The following is a 20,682-nucleotide window of genomic DNA, read 5'->3' on the forward strand; positions in this document are numbered from 1 at the left end:
ACTGTCATCGCTGGAAAGAGGTCAGCCTCCGACGGGGAGGGATCTTCAAACAACACACACGACACAAAACACAGCGTGGGACCTGGGCGCCATCTTGTGGCGGGAAAACAACAACAACAACGGTTATTGAAGTTGTCAGTGTTTCACCTATGGGTTTCTATAATAAATGTAACGTTAGTCCAGTCAAGGATTGGTCCAATGTAGTCTGGATTTTCTGTTTTTATAGTATATTAACTTTAAATAAGCTACACAACGTTAAACAATACAAACATTGTTGTAAACAGTAGCCTATTAGCATGATTCTCCATGTTAAGCAAAACCAAGTTTTAGAAGTCTTTAGTTTTTGGTATCAAGACCTGGTCCAATTGCATCCTTTTCTATTTTTCCGACCATTATAAAAGTTTTACAAATATTAAATTAGGGTTTAAACTGCATTGGGGGCTCTACTATGACGTCTACTAATTAAGTTAATTATTTAATTACATTGTTTGTACATTTAATATGTTTACTGGCTGGTAAAAACTTCTTCGCAATATCAAAAAATAACATTATGGTAGGCCCGACTGAATCATTGTATTTTTAATTGTTTTGTCCTAAAGTAGTCAAATTTAAATATATGTATTTCAATTTATATATATATACATACAAATAGGCCTAATGGTAGACTAAGCATACATAGCATAATTTGTATTTATTTTAAATATTTATTTCCTATTTTTTTCCATTCTTGTAGCATATATATATGTCTATTTTTTCCTAAAGCACAACTTTAATATTTGGTAAGATGTCATAATGGCATCATACTGTATCTGCTCAGGTGATTGGTCGATTCCACTCTTCCACAAACTTGGCCAATTCCTTACAAGCCTTTGACATTTGACCTTTTCATCCTATTGGTTGCCTTGTTGTGTTGGAGCTTAATCTACTGTTGACCTGATTGTAAGTTAGAGTCCATAAGTAAGGTGTTTAAAGGAAGATATTTCAGTGTGTAAAATCTAAAAAGAACAGAATGAAGTGGAATCAAATGTAATGTATAGCATAGTGTGGATACAGACTTGGACAGCAGAGTTTGCACAGATGGCATTTCCCCACTAGATGTCATGGTAGTGTTTGTAAAGTGAGTATAAATCCACATCAGCGACAGTGAAGTCAAATCTTGTGAAGGCACGCCTATAAAAACTATACATTAAAATCAAACACCAAAACAATTAATTTGTAAAAACAAAGTAATAAAAACCATGACAAAAGAACGTAAAACCTATATACTTTAAATTTCCTTAGGCATGGGGCTGTTTACCAGCTATCTGCTGATATATGTAGAGTTTATACGTGTTCATGTCTGACATGTAGTTCCTGTTAAACGGTCTATTGTGGGATTTCACTCTTTATTCTTTATGTGGCCACATCTCAGACAAGTGGATCAATTTAAACTTGGTGCTCTTTTTAAATCAACCATTGTTTAGTTTTTTTAAGGAAGTTATTGATGAATCATCACATCTGAATCGACTTGAATTGACTTTTCTATCTGAAGAATTACTGAAAAGACAAAGGATTTTCTATTTACCTAATTTACATTATAGATGTGAGAAACTTTCATTTCAGGGTTCACCCAAATCTTTTTCTGAAGAACATAGAAAAAAACTAAATTTTGCTGCATTCATTAAACAAACTAGTGTTGGAAAAGTCTGCAAAAGTAATTGACTCTTCACACATTTAGTCGCTATTGTTAATTTTAAAAAAAGCCTCTTTCAACAGGTTGATAATGTCATTATTAATCTCTACGGTTATGAATATTTAGCAGGGATTAGACATCATCGTAGATTTAATCAAACTGAATAGAAGACTTTAATCAGATTTAATAAGATATGAGGAGTAAGAATGATAAACATGCAGATTTTCTAATGAACATGAACACAATTATAAAAAGGAAAAGTAGCATTAAGCATATTGATGTTCGTGTGTTGAAAATGGACAGCGAGCGTTTTACAGGCTTCATGGACAAAGAGTCATAAAACTCATAAACACACTGTAATAATTGAGTACACTGGATTAAGGAGAAAATAATGTGTATTTATATAATCCCTTTTTAATTCATTTAATAATTAAAAAGGGATTATAAAATAGCCGCATAGAACGGCTATTTTCAAGGTTATCAAAGACGGTTTTGGTGAGTTTTATTTTGTTTCTGTCGAGTTTGTTTCGGTGAGTTAAAATGATTGTTTCTGTCAATGGAGTCCGGTGGCTTTGATGAGCACACATAACGGCTGTTCTCTTTCACATCTAGCTCAGTGAATAAAGTGTTTTTAACCTTTTCTTGACAAAAGTTGCTCTAAAACCAACAGCAGCATTCTACAGCATCTACTCCGTGAACTTTGATAAGAGAAAGGACCAGCGGTGTGTTTAGCAGTGACGTGTTTCCAGCCTTCTCTTCACGCCTCTACGTCACATTTAAAATGTAACACTGCTGTCTGATTCCAGATTACAACCTTCTGTGCTGCTGTGAATAACACATTATACTCTGTTTTGTGTCCATATCAGATACACATTTGTATTAATCAAATCTTTCATGTCTCTAAAATACAAGGTAAGCTTTTTAAAGCTTATCAACTCAATCAAACGTTCAATTAACTGGTATCATTTCATGTATTCCACCACACCTCAGTCTCAGGTTTCCTTCCTGCAGAGAAGAGGCGATTAAAATACAACTTAATGGTTTCGTGAAATGGAAAAACAAATCCTATATAACACAAATAAGAAATGAGAAATGTTTAAAAGACTGCATAATACTGTTTTTCCCTCGCCTGGATCAGGAATGGGTGAGTATTTCTTTAACACCGTCGCACTGTTTAAATTCAGTTTTATACACAAGCCATAAAGCACTTGAAGCGGTTGGACGGAGAGCGACATGCTTTACGTTTTCTGTCTGCACGTTTTAATGCGGTGTTGATACTTTGGCCCACGGCGGGGGCAGCTGACAGTCTCTGGCTTTGTGTAAATATGTGCCACTTCATCCTCGCTCCGCTCTCACCAGTTCACTGGAACCAAGACAGAAACCATGCTCACATCCGAGAGACGTGTGCATTAATAAAGGAGAGACGGGTGCGTGTATTTCTGTTCTGCTGTTCCACACTGAGTCAAGAAGTTTCCGACGCTCGGCGTTCAAAGTGACATTTATGTCGATAACCCTTACTTCAGAGTCAAAGACACCGTTGTTTTTGAACTGTAGTTGAAAGTCTGGAAGTGGATTCCAGCTTTGTTCTGCTTGTTTAGTCGCATCTTACGTTTACTAACTTTTCCACCTCTTTCTGTATTTCCATTCAAATTCTTTTACACAGTGGATGGAACCACACTTATACCCTTTTTCCACCATCATTAGTGCGTATATGCAGTTTTTTTTAAACACAGGACAACCCGCTAAAAATAGGTGATAGACTCCTTGCCAGAGGACGCATTTCTGTTTTTTCTCTGCGCTGGAAAACAGCGTTAGTAAAGAGTGAAAACTTTTGTTTTAGTGATTGTTGGAACTGTGGAAAGACAAACCAAGATGGTTTTGATGAGTATTATTTTGTTTCTGTCGAGATTGAATGAAGTATGTTTTCGGCGAGTTAAAATGAATGTTTCTGTCAATGTAGTCCGGTGGCTTTGACGAGCGCATGCAACAGCTGTTCTCTCTCTCATTTAACTCTGTGAATTATGGGTTTAGTTTGACCAAACTAGAGTTGGTGATCGTTGGAACAATGGGAAGACTAACCAACATGTTTTTTATGATTTTTATTTAGTTTCTGTCGAGTTTGAATAAAGTGTGTTTCGATGATCGGCGATGTGAAATTACTGTTTCTGTCAATGGAGACCTGTGACTTGAGGAGAGCATATTTATTGTATGTTTTGTATGTTAATGAATTACAATAAATGTCCAAATCCTGGTTGATTTTATTTCTCAAACGTTCACTTCACCCAGAGGCTTAAAACTGCTTTTATCCTCCTTAATGGACAGAAGTTTACAGCATTTTTTTTAATTTCCTTGCCTAAAAGTAAAAAAGACTTTCTAAGTTTACCCCAGGTGTTGAAGGCTTTGGACTCAGACTCCACAGTTTAAGTCACACAAACAGGGTGGATGGTTGGACGTACAAAGCATTGGACACTGAAGACCGCTAAATAAACATGTAATGCTGCAGTGCTCTGTGCCTGAGCCAATGGTTCCCAACCTTTTTTGGCCCATTAAGATGAATTAATTTCTACCTGTGACCCCTCAAAACAGGTTATGGTCTTAGTGTGGATACGAGCTGAAAGACAAATTGTTTCATTTAAAGGATTCTGAAGAAGTGAAAGTGTCCAGCATGCAAGTATCTGGTGACAGCTGAAATTGTATTTATATATACCTATATATCTATATAGCCCTAAATAAACAAACACATAAGTGATCTCGTGACACTTCAACACAGTACTCTGTACATAGAAATAGAGGTGAATGAATAGGTGTATATGTTGAACTGGAACAGTAACATGTGTACAAACTATTTCTATACATTTTAAACAAAAACATGCATAGATATATTTATACATATACACATATATTTGTGTTTATATTTATCTATCTATCTATATCTATGTAGCTTTATATCTATATATATCTCTCTATCTAGACATACACACAAATATATGTAATATCATATACAGTATATACACACAAATATATATATAATATATATATACACACACAAATATATAATATCATATACAGTACTGTATACACACACAAATATATATATCATATATATATACACACAAACAAATATATATAATATATACAGTACATACTGTATACACACAAATATATTATATATATATATATACACAAACAAATATATATTATGTCATTATATATGCTATTTCATATTTACAGTAATATATCGGATACTAGATTGAGTTCGACTGTATTTTATCGTAATCCTCGATAAAGGCTTTATTTTGAAAACCACTACCGGAAGCCTCCGTGCCTATCATTGTGCGTTGACAGCAGAATGCAGCAGCGGGTCACTGATCTCTCCGCTCACTCCGCTCCGTGGAGGTGACCGGTGTGGATACAGAACACCAGCAGCTTCTCCTTCATCCACATTAATGGAGTTAAACCCACATCCAGACCCTTTGGACGGGGTGAAAGAAGTCAGGAGTGGAGTTTAAATGAAGTCTCGTGTTTCTTTGATTCTTCACCTGCGAGACCGACTTCTACCTGAGCAGTGAGGATGAGAAGTTTGCTCTTCCTCACCGTGTGTTTCTCGACGTGTCCGCTCACGGTGAGTCACTTTTTCTACTCCTCTCACAACACCATGCTGAATATTTATGTTGTTTTCTAGCAGGAATAAAGATCAGATTCATATTTACATTGACAAGTAAAGACACATATACTAGGTTATACAGAGTTATATTGCTCATAGTATTGTAATTATCTTCTGATTTAAATATTCCTACAGCGAGAGCACGAGAAGCTCTTTGATTGTGATTATATAGTTACAGTGCTGCAACTTATTTTTTTCATCATCAATTGATCTGCTCATTATCTTCTCTTAAATCGGCAATAATTCACTTATTTTAAAGCAAAAAATGCCCTAAATCCTGTTTTCTACTTGAATATTTGCTGTTCTTCTCGGTCTGATATTAAAGTAATAATCTCAAGGATTTTAATTTACATAAATGTCTGCTCAGTCGTTGTCTATTGAATGAGGTGACACAATAGTGACTGAGCCCATGGCTCACTTATGCCAAGAATTGTATTTGCAGTATTACGAACTGGGTGTTTTTTAGTGAATCACAAGCTTGTACTGTTATACTGTGTGGTTTTTTTTCAATCTCTGCTTGTGAGGAAACGGTTATTATGGCCGAACGAACGGAGAAAGTAATGATGACTACAGACGATGAAACTTCTAAAAGAACTACAAATCCAAAGAAAAAATAAACAAATTCAACATTTAGAAAGAGAAAAAAAAGCACACCTGCAATTACTAATTATCACCACAGGTAGCGCCAAAGAAAACAGAGATATAACTTTAACTTTTGGAATTGTTGATACAAAACATTTCAATTGTTAATATGTCAGCTTGGACTGTTTTTTACTACCGTCTGACATTTTATGGATCGATACATTATTAGCTGCAGGCTTACGCTATGTTCATACCAGACGTCAACCTCCGGTTGTGCAGAGTGAAGCCGGGGAGCTGCATTCTCTCTAGTGTCCACCAGGGGGCGACTCCTCTGGTTGTATAGAAGTCTAGTCTAAAATGACTCTATTTCTCTCTTGATTTATTCCCTCAGTAAACATTGTAAACATGAGTTTATGGTCTCAATCTCTAGTTTACAGTCTTCTTCAATACAGCATGATGTTCATTTAGTACATTATGCTCCATTTAGAGTCACACAGACCATAAAGCAGGGGATGATTTAGGGGGCGAGGCTACACAGTGATTGACGGGTCTCTACCAGAGACGTATACGGCGTCTCTACGTCACTCCTCCTCAGTCCAAATATGGTCACTTCCTGTTCACCTGGGTCTTGCCAGGAAATGCATTGGGATGAACTTTGAATCGGAGTTTGTCAAGTCAGCATCAGTCTGCAGCTTCCTTTCAAAATATCTATAATAAATATATCTAATATATGTATATATAATATATATATATATAATAATTGGGCATGTTTGTTGAAAAAAAAAATTGTTTGATTATAAGTGTTGCCAACTGATTTCTGCTGGTTGCTTCATTGCGTCATCAAATTGCTTCTTCTCTAATCAGTTGATTTGTGAGCTCATTGCTCATTACTATGAAGGTGCAATCAGTCACAAACCTGTTTCTATTTGTATCAAAATCCTTCTGAAGCTGAACAAAATGAATCCACAAATCAGTTAGGAATTTAACGAGAATAAACATCAGCTGAAGTTGCCTCCCAGCATTTCTCTTTTCATTCAGATCGTTTGTGGAGGTAATCTGCTGGTCGCTCTCGCCGAGCCGTCCTGCAGCTATTATCTCACTTTCTTTCTTTCTTTTTTTTCTGCAGTGTTGATCCACCTCACAGGATAAACACAGCTCTCTTCCCATAATCCTCCTCTGACTAAAAGCAGACTGGGCTGTCAAAATGTTCTCATCACCCAAAACAAATGTGAGGGTTTAATTAACTAACGGAGGAACACTGACACCTAAAGTACACAAACCCCCCCTTTTCACACACACTCGTCCACCCATCCCTCCTCTCTCTTCCGCACTTCTGTTCTTGGAGGGATGAAGTGTGTCTCTTGCTCAAGGGCACTTAGGAATGTAGGATGGGTGCCGTTGTCAAACTCATTGGATTCGGTTTTGCCATAACTTGGGACACACTGTTGCTTATCGTTCGTGTTAAGTCTTCGTTGACTTAACGCCACAGGGGCTTTAGCAGGCGCACAGGTAGCGCGTGTTGCTGCGCAGGAAAACGGCAAAATACCGTAGATATCGTACGAACCTGTTGAATGAGGACACGTTTATCTAAAACATAATTACGATGTGATAATTAAGAGTTGAAAAGGTGAAGCCAATGGTTGCTTCTGCACTGGCTGAGTCCTAAATTCACCCCCCCGTTTACGTTGCAGTCTGTGCCCGTTTTTGCGCAGCCTTCGGTGCACCAGAGGACGGACTCAGGTGTGAACGAGGCTCCCGAGCCGCTGCGGTATATTAAGTTCGTCCGTCTGAACACGAGTACGCCGTAGAGACTCTCAACGCTCTGACTCCAGGTCCTCTGTGTGGATTTGATCTGATAAAAAAAGTACCGGATGTCTGGAAAATCAGCGGCAGATAACGGTGAAACCACGCGTCTGTTCAAAAATGTTTTCGGAGAAGAAGAAAAGAAATCCTTCAATCATTTGTACATTTTTGAAGTATGGAATCACTGTAGAGATGTGTACTGAAACACAGCGAGGAGATCGATAGACAAACACTCATTTAAGCATGTCTTTTATTGTACATGTTGATCATTGATTATTGCACATTCTGTTGCATGTTTTTGTTTGAATTAAAAAAAAAAAAGGAAATCCTTGAGGTCTGGCTTTTATCCTCATCTCTCATTAGACAATAAGAGCAAAGTGAAGTACAATATGAGTAAATAATGACGGCAAGTTTGAGGAACGTTTGACAGCTCGATGCGTTTGTCGTGTCCCCTTCCATCGACTACGTAAGAGGGGCTAGGAGGCAAAAAAAAAAATACCAAATTCACAGGAAATCCTGCTTGACTCTGAGCGGTACTCCTGACTGAACAGCAACAGGACGCAGTTCTGTCAATCCATCAGAAAACCCACGCATGAAGACATCAAAGCCAGTCAGTCTGCGTGTTTCCATTTCAAGTCAGATGTATTGTTTTAATATGGTTCTAGAAACCGTAAATTAAGGTGATTAAAAGCTGTGTTTAGAAAATTACCGTTAATTGTGCTGGAGCATAATGGATCTGGACGCCGTAAATCGATGCCACACTAATGTAGACCCGGGTTTCGCAGCCTGCTGTTCTTGGTTTTATATTTTGCCGATTGGCCCGGACTTTTTCAGCCTCAGTCTTTTTTAATTGGGATGTTTTTTTCCCAATTAAAATGCTGCGACTAAGCTTGTGAGATTTAGTTTCTGTCAGAGAGGTGATTTTAAACGCTGTGATTAGAGGAAACGGTCAGATTGAACACTTCTGATTCCAGAGGTTGAGCAGTTACCGAGAGGTCAAAACCTTCATATCGGAGCAGCAGAGGGCTGATGACTGACTCTTAATCTGCATCGTGGTCCAGACACACTCATTCATTAGATACTCGTAGAGGCGAGGTCCAAAGAACAAGTGTCGTGGTCCTGAGTTTTCATTTGGATTTGCGATATTATTAGTTTATGTAACAAAAGATTGATACTTGTCATCTGTGTAATGATACAATATTGCCACAGAACATATCGTGATACTATGCTGTATCGATTTTTTTGTCCCACCCCTAAAATCTATGTTCAAGTGACAAAGACCTCTAGAGGATGTGGTATTTATGACGGTAGCAAATACTTTTTTTGAAGCCGATTATGAATAGCTTTAATCGTTAACTCTACAACTTTTTACTGTAAAATTACAGTAAATTACTTGCAGCAAGACACTGTACAATTTACAGTATCTCTACCGTATCAAAAGAATACAGCATCTGACTGTAATCAACATTTATTAAAGTATCATACTGCCAGCAGTTTAACCAGCAAGAATTTGCACAAATTACAGTACAGTACCGTATCAGACAAAGACTTTAACAACCAAAATGTACTTTTATTTGTCAACTTTAAGCAGTGAAAAGAAAAACTTCACCTTTGGCATCATCAAGTGTTATGACTCCCAAAATGCATTGCTTTCACAGCGATATACAGTATAAATATAAAACAGTAGATTCAAACCAAATGAGGCAAAAGAATGAACCCATTTCACATTATCATTATCGCAGATTGGCAATTGTACCAGACAATTATTATTTATTTCAGTTTAGATAATGATAATGAAAATATAAACATAGACGTTTGACTTCACATAATGGGTGTTTGAAAGTATCTGTTGTTGGAGTCAGAGGATCTTCTGACATAAGAGGAGTAAATGAAACCCACCGGGTCTGAGTGCACTCACAGCGTCTGTAACATGAATAATTCAGTGTGCATTCATCCATCCAGCAGTGAAACCAAAGCTGGTTGTCTGACTTTGACCACCAACTGGAAGAATCCGCATAAACACATCTATATTACAGGATGCACTGACACTAATGGGTTTAGATTGATAGAACTTTATTCATTTTATATAACTACTTTTATTATGTATTAAATAAACCTGCTTTGACAAAAGTGTCAGTCAGAATAAATCCATAAGAGTGATGATCTTCTTGATTCCACATCTGAACATTTCACCTCTGAGTATCTCAAAGATCCAGAAACAAAACTCACCCTTTGGTCAACAGACCTCTTAAGTTGCCCGCACTGTTTATAACTGAATGTTTGCGAGTTTCGTGGTGATATCTTTTCCAAGGAAAGCTGTCTGCTGTCTTGTTGCATTTAGGCCACAGAGAGCAGCGAGGCATAACCCGTTATGATTAAGCACAGCGCTGCCGTTCCTCACGCGCGGTCTCTCTCTCTCTCTCACCAAACAGTTGCTTTTGTGCCGTGAGCACGAACGTGAACACAAAGAGACGAAACACTCGCTTCCATTATACGCACACAACACGGCGGAGTATAATAGAGGCACTAAAAATATTAACAGCTCTCTCTGTTGGTGTCAGTTTGAATGAAGGTTTATTCCAGTTTAGCTCACATATAAATAAAAGCATCAGCTAAGTAGACCTCAATGGGACTGACGCTGCACGTTGTCCCAAACCGTCGTTCTTTTGTTCAACAAATCCCATCAAAACACCAAAACCAGCCCTGAGCCCAATCGTTCTCACTAGAGCACAGATATTTAGTTTCAGTTTTCAGAAAATGGCTCTGAAAACGAAGATTTGTTTGTATGTTTCCTTATGCACATTGCTCTCACCACATGTTGTAATTATTATTATTATGGGTAATTGGGCTATTTATTGTTTCCTTTGCTTCTCTTCTGTTGCTTCACGATTGGCATTTGTACAGTACCTCTGGTCATGCTCAGGTAATCAACGAGGTAATGAATCAAGAGAGAAGTAGAGTCATTTTAGACTAGACTTCTATACAACCAGAGGAGTCGCCCCCTGATGGACACTAGAGAGAATGCAGCTTTTAGACACTTTAAGACACGCTCAATAAAATAAAAATACGAAACCTCGTATGTGAAAACCAACTTGACGATGAACCAACGTCTGATCCTGCTTAAGTAATATTCAAGAATATCAGAATTGGGCTTGAAGTTGAGTGACTCTGCTCTGATGGACCTCCAGGACTGAAGTCCCTCAGTGACTGTGGAACCTGTGAGCAGATGGTCAACAGTCCCGATTCCCTGGATCCTTGCAGAGTCTCCTTTTAGTTACATGACTTAGATTTGGGGCTTCGTTACCCAATGGACCAGCTGGAGAAGTGACCGAGCAGAGGCCTTTGAGCAAGGCACTGAAGCTTGAACAAGCACGGTCTAAATCGCTGTGTAATATAAAGATGATTTGTCACAACGTCAGAGCTCAACAGTGGGTTTTTGAAGTGAAACACTTGTTTTGAGCTCGTTGGAAGAAGTGAGCCTCATAATCTGTAAGCAGTGTGGTTGTTGTGCTAAAAGAAAATCAGGAAACCACATTTTGTGCAATATGATAGAAGCTTTGTCTCTTAATAGGCTTTGCTGCCCACACACACACACACACACACACACACACACACACACACACACACACACACACACACTCACACACACACACTGCACTGTGAACACTCTTACAGAAAGTCTTTGCTTTGGGGATCCGTTACACAAATTAAGCTGCTGGTCTGATACCACATTTACACTGGAGGCGGTTCAGGGTTTCACCCACAGTGAAGAACGTGATTCATTTCCTCGACAAACAACACAGAGGATTTATTTTTAGATGATTTGACATATGATGTTTTACACGAGGTATAGAAATGCACCGAAGCAACATTTAAAGGTCCAGTTCGTAGGATGTGGCGGCATCTAGTGGTGAGGTTGAAGATTGCAAACCGACTGAAACTTCTCCCGTCGTCCAGGCGTGTAGGAGAACAGCCGTCAACTTCCGGTTTTGAAAAGTGAAGCCGATGTCGAAGTGTGTTAAAGCTGCATTCTCTCTAGTGTCCACCAGGGGGCGACTCTCTGGTTGTATAGAAGTCTAGTCTAAAATGACTCTACTTCTCTCTTGATTTATTCCCTCAGTAAACATTGTAAACATGAGTTTATGGTCTCAATCTCTAGTTTACAGTCTTCTTCAATACAGCATGATGTTCATTTAGTACATTATGCTCCATTTAGAGTCAAACAGACCATAAAGCAGGGGATGCTTTAGGGGCGGGGCTACACGGTGATTGACAGGTCTCTACCAGAGAAAATATGGTAACTTCAGTTTATTGGTTGCGAGAAAAACAACATGGTGAAGGCCGTAATCCAAGATGGCGACGGCAAAATCACTGAACTCAAGGCTTCAAAACATCAGTCCACAAACGTCACGATGACCACGTCCACTTCTTATACAGTCTGTGATTTAAACCCTTATAAAACAGTACAGTAGACAAAACTATAAAACCAATCGATAGCATAAGAACAATCTAATCTAAAGAATAAAATACTAATAACAATAATATAATAAAGCTGTAAATCACAAAAAAGAAAGTCTGTAAAAAATGTCTATTAAGAAGTGATTTAAAACGGGTATCAGCAGTAAAACGCATTACAGTTTTAGAAGTGAGAAGCTGGGAGTTCCAGCGTCAAACATTGCTGGAATGCGGCGGGTATCTGGTGAGTGTCTGCCGCCGCTTCTTGAACTCCGTCGTACCTCATTTGGTTTTTGTCCGGACTGCAGATCTGACACTTTGATGTTTATCCGTTAGATGTGACCGCGGAGGCTTGGCAGGCCTAATCGCCCGGACCGGCGTTGTTTCCCCGGTCAGCTTCTGCTGTGATATCTAATCCAGTGAGCAGTACTCGAAGCGGGGCGACGCAGTCCTCCCCTGAAGCTCATTGTGATGGCGTCCAGCAGCCACCGGTGCGCATCAGTGCTGAGCGACGCCGCAGCGGGAAAACACGCGGGCAAAGAAGCAGATAAGACGGATTCATTAGCCTTTCTACAGCTCAGACATGAACTCATGGGATGACTTTTACGAATAAATATACTCCCGCTGTTATCTATTTATTCATTTATACAGAGCCTTTATGGGAACACTGCACAACGTGCTTGTGTGTTGGGACTTTGGAAAGACTTCCAAGTATTTCAGTCCTCTGTAGTAAATAAAGAGCTAACAGCCATGACCCACAGCTACTGCAACCGCCTTCTGGAGAAGGTCGGCGTAGGAAGTCCACAAACCAATGAGTGACGTCTCGACGACTACGTCCACTTCTTATGAACAGTCTTTGGTTTTTTGGGCATCTCCTCTCCAGCGTTGCAAACTATTGGCCAGTTGGTTTGTGTTCAACCCACAGTAGTAGTCGTAAACATGAAAGAGGCCGTTAAGTGCCGTAAAAACCTCTATTGAGATGCATATTCATAATGTGCTGTACACATGTCCAAAGAATGCTCCTAAAACCTGAATAATATTTCTGACACGGAACTTCTGGAACATGAAACACCGGAATCGGCTGCAGCAGCCATCCAGCACTGTGATAAATACGTCGCTCCTGCTCTCAGACAGGTATGGAAAACTTCAAACACCAAAGCTCTGAGTCCAAAAAGATATGAGATTAGTGGAATGGAAAATAAATTAGAGCTGGTAGAAGCCACTAAGAGCAGCATCTGGCCCAGATTGATTCCCTCATGCGTGAGAAAAGAGAAAGAGACAAACACAGTGTTTCCATCCAGCTGCCAAATAAATCTTCGTCCACATTCACATGTAAATAAATGTCAGCTTTTGCTGGCTGCTGTAAAACACCAGTGATTCAGCCTGGTGAGCGTCCAGAAGAAAGCTCGGGTGGACAGGAAGCGATGCGGTTTCTGGTTCGTCTGGAGAATAAATAGAAGAAGAACTGAGGATGAGCAGAAAGAGACGACTGAGGAACTCAGACTTCATTAGAGCACTGCCTCCCCTGTTTGATTGACAGGAGACCTTTCGGGGGAAGGGCAGCCCAGAAAACGCAACAAAAAAAAAAGAAAGACTTAAAGGTTTGGGATCGTCTTTTTAAAGTGCACCGACGAAGACGTCTGGACCCAACGAACCACAACAGAGGTGATTGAAGAGAGAACGCGTGTCCTCTTTGTTCTGAAGTTTACTTTGAAAAGACCGTAATGCATGTCGAGTGGAAATTGACGCGTGTTGTCTGGAAATCCGTAGGAAAACGCACCAAAAATGTAAGTAACTTTTCGTAAGATATTTAAAACTTTATTAGGTTAATTGTGCAAACAAATGTTGGACGTTGTTTTCTGGAAAGAGCAATTTTCCTGCGTGTTATTTGGGCAAACTGACCCTTTACGACCTGCCAACCCGTTCTCACTCCCAACCCATCGGACACATTGAGGAACCCGTTAGCGTCCGTTTGAGACTTTCAACTTAATCCAACGTAAACACGCGACTGCGTCATTGCTGAACTCTCGGAGCAACTGAAGTCGTATGAAGAACTAAATGCATGGAGGTTGGACGCGTCAAACAAACACAGGACTGTCACCCAGGAGACCGCTGTACGTGTCACGCGTCCGTTAAAAAAACATTAATTTAAAGTAACTTCAAGTACTTTTGTTGCGTAAGCAAACCTAAAGACTAAGCCAAACCTATGTTGGAACTTTAAATTAAGCTTAAGTTTCTTTGGACAGCCCAAGTGCCATAAATAGTCTTAAAATAGTAGATCTAAGCCACAGACATTGTGTTTTAATTGTGTAACGAGACCTGTCTATGTATTTGTATTTATTATTTTATTACTGCCTGTCTGCTTTTCATGTTGCCTGTATTGTTTTGTATTGTGTTTTGGTTACATGTAACCTTTATTTCAACAGCATTTAATTTAAACACGTAAAGAACAGCTTCACATTGAAATATAGTCGAATGCTCTTTCTGTTTAACCTCTGAAAACCTGTTGATGTGCGTGTGTGTGTGTGTGTGTGTGTGTGTGTGCGTGTGCGTGTGTGTGCGTGTGTGTGCGTGTGTGTGCGTGTGTGTGTGTGTGTGTTCGTATCTCCCTCCAGGCCGCTGCAGTAAATAGGAGTGTTGGTTTTTAGTCATCTTGCCTGGTGAACTTCACAGTATTCTGCTGCGTGTTACAGAACACTCTCAGATTCAGCGTTCGGCTCATTTGATTTTGGTTCGACAGGAAATCTTGAGCCCGTTCCTCACGTTCAGGATTCTTTGATTTTGGTGTTTTGATTTCACCCAAACGCTGTTCAGCTGCCGCTTCTGGCTCGTGGTTTGTGGCACGTCTGTGTAATTTGCACGTCGCCTCGATGGCAGCCAGCTTGGCCTGCTGCCAGGAGATAAAAGGACAGTCTGTGTGGGAGTCTGTCCACTAGGAGCTCTTTCAAAGTCTGGTGATCCAATTATTGGGGATCTGGAGAAGCTTTTCTTTTCACCGCTTTTTTCTGACATTTGTCACATTTGTTAAAATTTCTTTTGACATATGTCAACTCTTTTACACATTCGTCACATTTTTCACATATTTTTGGGAGATTTTTCACGAGACTTTTTGTGTCGCTATTTTCACATATTTGTCATATTTTCACAATTTTTTTGAATATTTATCACATATTTTACATATTTTACTACATTGTCACATTCGTCAGTCATTTGCCAAATTTTTTGACATATGTCACATATTATTTTTGACATTTTTCACATATGTTTTGGATATTTGTCACATATGTTTCTCAGTGTAAAATAGTGTGGTCCCACCACTGGAGCTGTGTCTGTTCGGTTGCTCAACTTTAATCAAAGCAAATATTTAGATAACATAACAATCCTCTATTTCCTTATCATTTGCATTTTTTTATACTAACGATATAAACTATAAACGAGTATAACAAAGTAAAAATGCTAACATTTAAATTATCCTTCAGGCAGTTCTACAAAAAGGTTAATGTGGAGCCTTGAATACCAGCTGTTATAAGAAAACAACAAAAACAGCGTTCGGTATCGGGCCAATATGCCTCACTGACGATCGGCAATTTGTAAAGAGGCCAAAAAACAGCAATGTTTGGGTTAAAATAAATACAGAAGTGGCGTTACACTCATGCAGACTCATAGTAACACACACACACACACACACACACACAGAGATATGCTGATAGTAATATTCAAATATGTGGAGGATGGTTTACTGTCTCTCCAGTGTTGTTTTTGCAGAGTCTCTGTTTATCCACTGCAGGATTTAAGTCGCTCACACACCATGAGCTCATCTGCTTCTGCTGGTTTTAAACACACACACACACACACACACACACACACACACACACACACACACACACACACACACACACACACACACACACATGAATAAAAAGAGAGAACCTGAGCGTTGGCTGGTTAGTTTAAGCAGCTTATCTTGACCGCGTAGTCTCATAACCTTGATTTCCCTTCCTGTGTATCAGCTTGAAATACTTCTTTCCAGTGGTTACCTTTAACAATAAGACATACAAAATACATACACACATGTACATCTATACAATGAGCGCATTTTAAAACAGACATTAAGTATTAACTTAGCTGAGTGAACGTGGTTGATTGCAGCTGTTTTTTGGCACATTGTCCCGGTGGTCTGAGTATTGCTCTCTGTTGTTTGGTTGATGTTCTGCCCTCTGATCAGAAGACCTTTGTCCTGTATAATTTTATAAAACTTGTTGGATTTGCTCTAAGCTCCAGCAAAAGTCTCGAGAATTCCCCTTAAACCTTTTTTAAGTGTGCTCACTTTGCATGGTAGCATTAATGAGCTTTAGTGAAAGCATCTGTGTTCCAGGTCATATGGTGGTCATAGCAGTATTAATATTAATGATAACTACATTTTGAAATAGGTTGAATATGTTTTTCCTCATCTTAAAGGCTGTGTGAGTTCTTTAACTGATTGAAATGGACGGCAAATACTCGCTAATAATGTGTCTGTCAGGAGATCGTCCCCCCTTAAATATAATAATAATAATATTAATATTTGACTTCTTCCTCCGCAGGTTGACGGGCGACATCCGACCTGTAACTTCCTGTTGGAGGTGGAGAGAGACCAGGCGGAGTGCGTGAGGAGGCTGAGGGAGGAGGACGCTGCCGGCAGCCATAAAGGTCACAATCACCCACCAAACTACGGTTAAACTAAACGCAGCCTCCTCTACCAACAAGGCCAGAACTTGAGGAACTTTGTGGAGCTGAACCGGATTTATTAGTTACTTCCTGTATTGTAGAAATGGACTGTGATGTGCATCTTTCACCGTATTATTTCACTTATTTATTGTCATCCGTTAAAGGTTAAACTCTGGTTGGGAGATAATTATTTATGTGGTGAAAAATACATTGTGTCAGCATTTGTTTAAGTGAACATAAGCTCATATATTACACACAGCCTGTTGAGTCCAAGCACTAAAACATGCACTCCTTGTTCCACATGTAGTCAGATATGGTCGCAGCCCTGGATGGGCTCTTTATTTTTTGGTCTTCAAAAATGTATATTTAGATGAGCTACAGTGCTCCCAGTGCAAACACGATGAAGTATAAACAATAATGTATAAACAATTTTGAAATGGAAGAGACACACTAAGGCGCCGTCTTTAAGAGGCTGCAGCCGGCTCGGTGTTACGGAGTGAAGACATCGGCGAGGTTACGTTTCTGTGAGCGGAAATCTCGGCTCGCCAAAAAAATAACAACGTGGTTCTAATCGTCTGCGGGTGAAAAGCTGCAGTTGTTTCATCCATTTGGTTGCAAACAGTAGTTTAACAGTGGGAATCAAACCCACAACCTCATTCACAGAGACAGAGGGATCAGGTCTGGACTCAGTTTTATTCATTCGTGGTTGAAATAAGTTGTTTAAAGTGTTTTGATGTGAGTCAGGACTCAAGTGGAGTTAAAATAAAATGAAACCTTTATTACCTTTACTTTGGTTTATTGTCAAGTAATTATCAAACTGTAATTATGACGCTGACCCTGCAGGTTAAATGATAATATGACGATGTTAAAGACGGATAACGGTGATTCTGTCATGCAGCACGTTTAAGACTGGATTAACTCAAAGTAGTCAAAGGAGTCAGCCTTCGCTTTGTGCCGAATAAATAAAAAGAGAAACCAGAGGAGGAGGATTTCCCTCCAGATGTGGGCTGCTGTTGTGCATTTGGTTTCTGTGAAAGCGAACAGAGAGAGGATTGAATCGCTCGGCGGGTAGACGGGCTTTTTCTTCATGCACTGATGAGTTTGGATGTTTTACCCCAAAGACATCCGTCCCCTCTTGCTCTTTTTTTTTTTGTCCTCTCAGCGCTCTTTCTTTTGCTCTTTTACTCACTTTTCTAGTCAGCGTCGGTTCAGGCCATTTACAGGCAAGTCAAGACAAGGATAAGCTTCAGCATCCCACATTACAAACACAAGAGCAGAGAATTTGAAGGAGGTCAAAGATCAGAGCGATTCCAACCAGACAGCTTCTGTCCTTTGCCTCTTGCATTTCTGACATTGAGGTACGAAAGAAGAAAGGAAGGAAGACAAAGACGTAATACAGACATCAAGTAATGAAGGAAAAAAGGAAAGAAAGAAGGAAATGATGCAGGAAAATAAGAAGAAAGGTAGCAAAGTAGAAAAAGAAGGAAGGGAAGAAGAAAGGAAAGGACAAGGATTAATGGAAGGGAATAAGGAAAGTAAGGAAGCAAGGAGAGAGAAACAATAGATGGACAAAGACAGAAATGGAAATGATGGAATCAAGAGGAAAGTAAGAAAAATAATGAAATTATTCCAGGAAACAAATGTTGCATTGTACGTTCCTGCAAACCACGAATAGGTTTGCCTTCACACAGAGGAAGTGACGTAGTAAATAGAGCTGCAACTATCGAAAGTGACATGTTTAATAGCAGTAGTATAAAGAGCCATAAAGTCCATTAAAGGCAGGAGTGGTGGTGGACGGGTTTAACAAACACAGGACTTTCACCCAGGAGACCGCTGTTTGTGTTGCATTAAAGTCTGCGTGGTGCTTGTTATATATATATATATATATATTTATTTATGCTAGTTGCGTTGTTAACCACGTGGCATTCTACGTTTCTGCAAAGCGTGATACGAGGCTGATATGAAGTGTGTTCACGAAATGTCGTCATTCAACGTATCCCGTTTGCAGAAACGTACAACGCATAATGCAAACATGTGTTTCTGGAGACGGGGTTGCCATTTTCACACCCAAAAAGTATAGCCTTAAAAAAAAAAACTCCTACGTGGAAATATTGTAATCTATTTGCAAAATTTCTCATCTTTTAGATCTGAACACACAAATACTGTCGAGGTACCAGCGTCCATAAATCATAAAACTGATGAAGTCAGATATTTGAAATGTTTGAATTGTGAAAGCTGCTGTCCATTAGTACGCTTTTAAAAGACAATTTAGTGACAAATAATTGTTTGATTTTAGCCATTGAGGCTTTCAGTATTTTCTCTTCATCCTGGAACACGTGTTTCTGTCCATTTCTACACGACATGTGTCGAGCGTTACAAACCTTTTGGAGAATATAAACAATGTAAATGTGTGGATGAAGATTTCTGCAAAAACCTGAACAGAAAACCACGAGAGGAGATGCTGATGACGTTGGAGACGAGGGTCGACGTTTCACTGTCTCCACTCATCTATCGCTAAAATGCCCTGTTGACTGTTCAGTTTGCCATCAGCACTTTTGCACCCATTAAGAGCTGGAAGATCTATTTTGGGTTCGTTTGTTTTTGTCACCGGAGGGCGGGTGAGGGTTTTTTTTTTTTTTTTTATTCATCCGGGGCCACTCCTCCCTTGTATTCTGCACCGACAGCGTCTACATCCTCTACATACGTCTCTGTGCGATTTAAGGAAAGGATGTGACAAATCCAAAATGCTTCATGAGGAGAGTAATCGTTTCAAATAGGATGTAACGTCTTCTTTTAATGCGCTGTATTTAATTGTTGTAATGAGCTGTTTTAAGCTGCAGTTTTTGTCCAGGTCTCTCAAAGGCATGACACTGAATACAAATACGTTATTTGGGTTTGAACAGATGTGAATAGCAGCTGACTTTGTGCTGTAATATTTAAAGATTTCTGAACACACGTCCAACCGTAGAAGTCTCCCAGAAACGTCCTGTAGGTTCAACTTATTTGCAAATTGAATTTACCAACAAAAATGAAAAATTTCCGCCAATATACACGGACCCTTTGGACCCCAAGATCAGCCTCCTGTTTGCACAAACATGCACGTCTGTACGCAATAAAACGTGTTTCTCTTCAACCAGCAGCTACATGTTGGATGTTCAGTAAAACAAAGAGCACGCTCGGCAAAATGATTCGTGTATATCACTGTGTTTTAGTCATTTCAACTCTCATTGAGCCGGTTTTCCGGGTTGTTTTTTTTGACAGAGCTAGGATGCAAAGGAAAGTGGGACAGCATTGCATGCTGGGAGCGAACCGAGATTGGAGAGACCGTCACCATCGCCTGTCCTCGAGTCCTCACCACTGTATTCGGCAGAAACGGTGGGTCACTTATTCACTTATTTACATTTATTTATGGATTTATTTTAAAAACAGGGAGTTGATTTGGGAGCAGATGCTGAACTGAACTGAACTGTAGATTTAAACTGGTCGATCGTGTGTCAAGCCGTTGATTGATGCGTTTGCCTTTTAAACGGCTCATCCAACACCTGGGATTATGGGACGTCTGTAACACCAGGTATGAATAAGAACTACAGTGTTGCTTCACAGAAGAAAATAAAGTTCATTCCGCCTCATAAAGTCCATTTCGCGGTGAGCTTTGGATCACATCACATGGTCCTCATTAATTCAGCTGTTTCCAAACTCAAAGAACGTGGTTTGGTGCGGGTTGAGTGTCTACACTGAGGAGGCTCTCCGTCCTCCTTTCGGTTTCTTTACCCAGCCAGTGACCAGATGGCAGCTTGGA

The 20,682-nt window shown here is 39.5% G+C and overlaps 1 protein-coding gene across 1 annotated transcript in view; it reads left to right on the forward strand.

Annotated features, from left to right (window-relative positions):
• Positions 1 to 5,078: 5,078 nt before the first annotated feature.
• LOC137884435 (vasoactive intestinal polypeptide receptor 2-like) overlaps positions 5,079 to 20,682 on the forward strand; it is a 31,118-nt gene continuing 15,514 nt past the window's right edge. Inside the window, exons 1-3 of the mRNA XM_068726237.1 lie at positions 5,079 to 5,294; positions 16,760 to 16,889; positions 20,145 to 20,258. Coding sequence (XP_068582338.1) covers positions 5,244 to 5,294; positions 16,760 to 16,889; positions 20,145 to 20,258 — 295 coding nt within the window. The 5' untranslated portion in view covers positions 5,079 to 5,243. The remainder of the gene's footprint in view (positions 5,295 to 16,759; positions 16,890 to 20,144; positions 20,259 to 20,682) is intronic.

This window comes from Cebidichthys violaceus, unplaced genomic scaffold (assembly GCF_023349555.1).
Source record: "Cebidichthys violaceus isolate CVI_PGR_0920_01 unplaced genomic scaffold, fCebVio1.0.p SCAF_38, whole genome shotgun sequence".
NCBI classification, from domain to species: Eukaryota; Metazoa; Chordata; class Actinopteri; order Perciformes; family Stichaeidae; genus Cebidichthys; species Cebidichthys violaceus.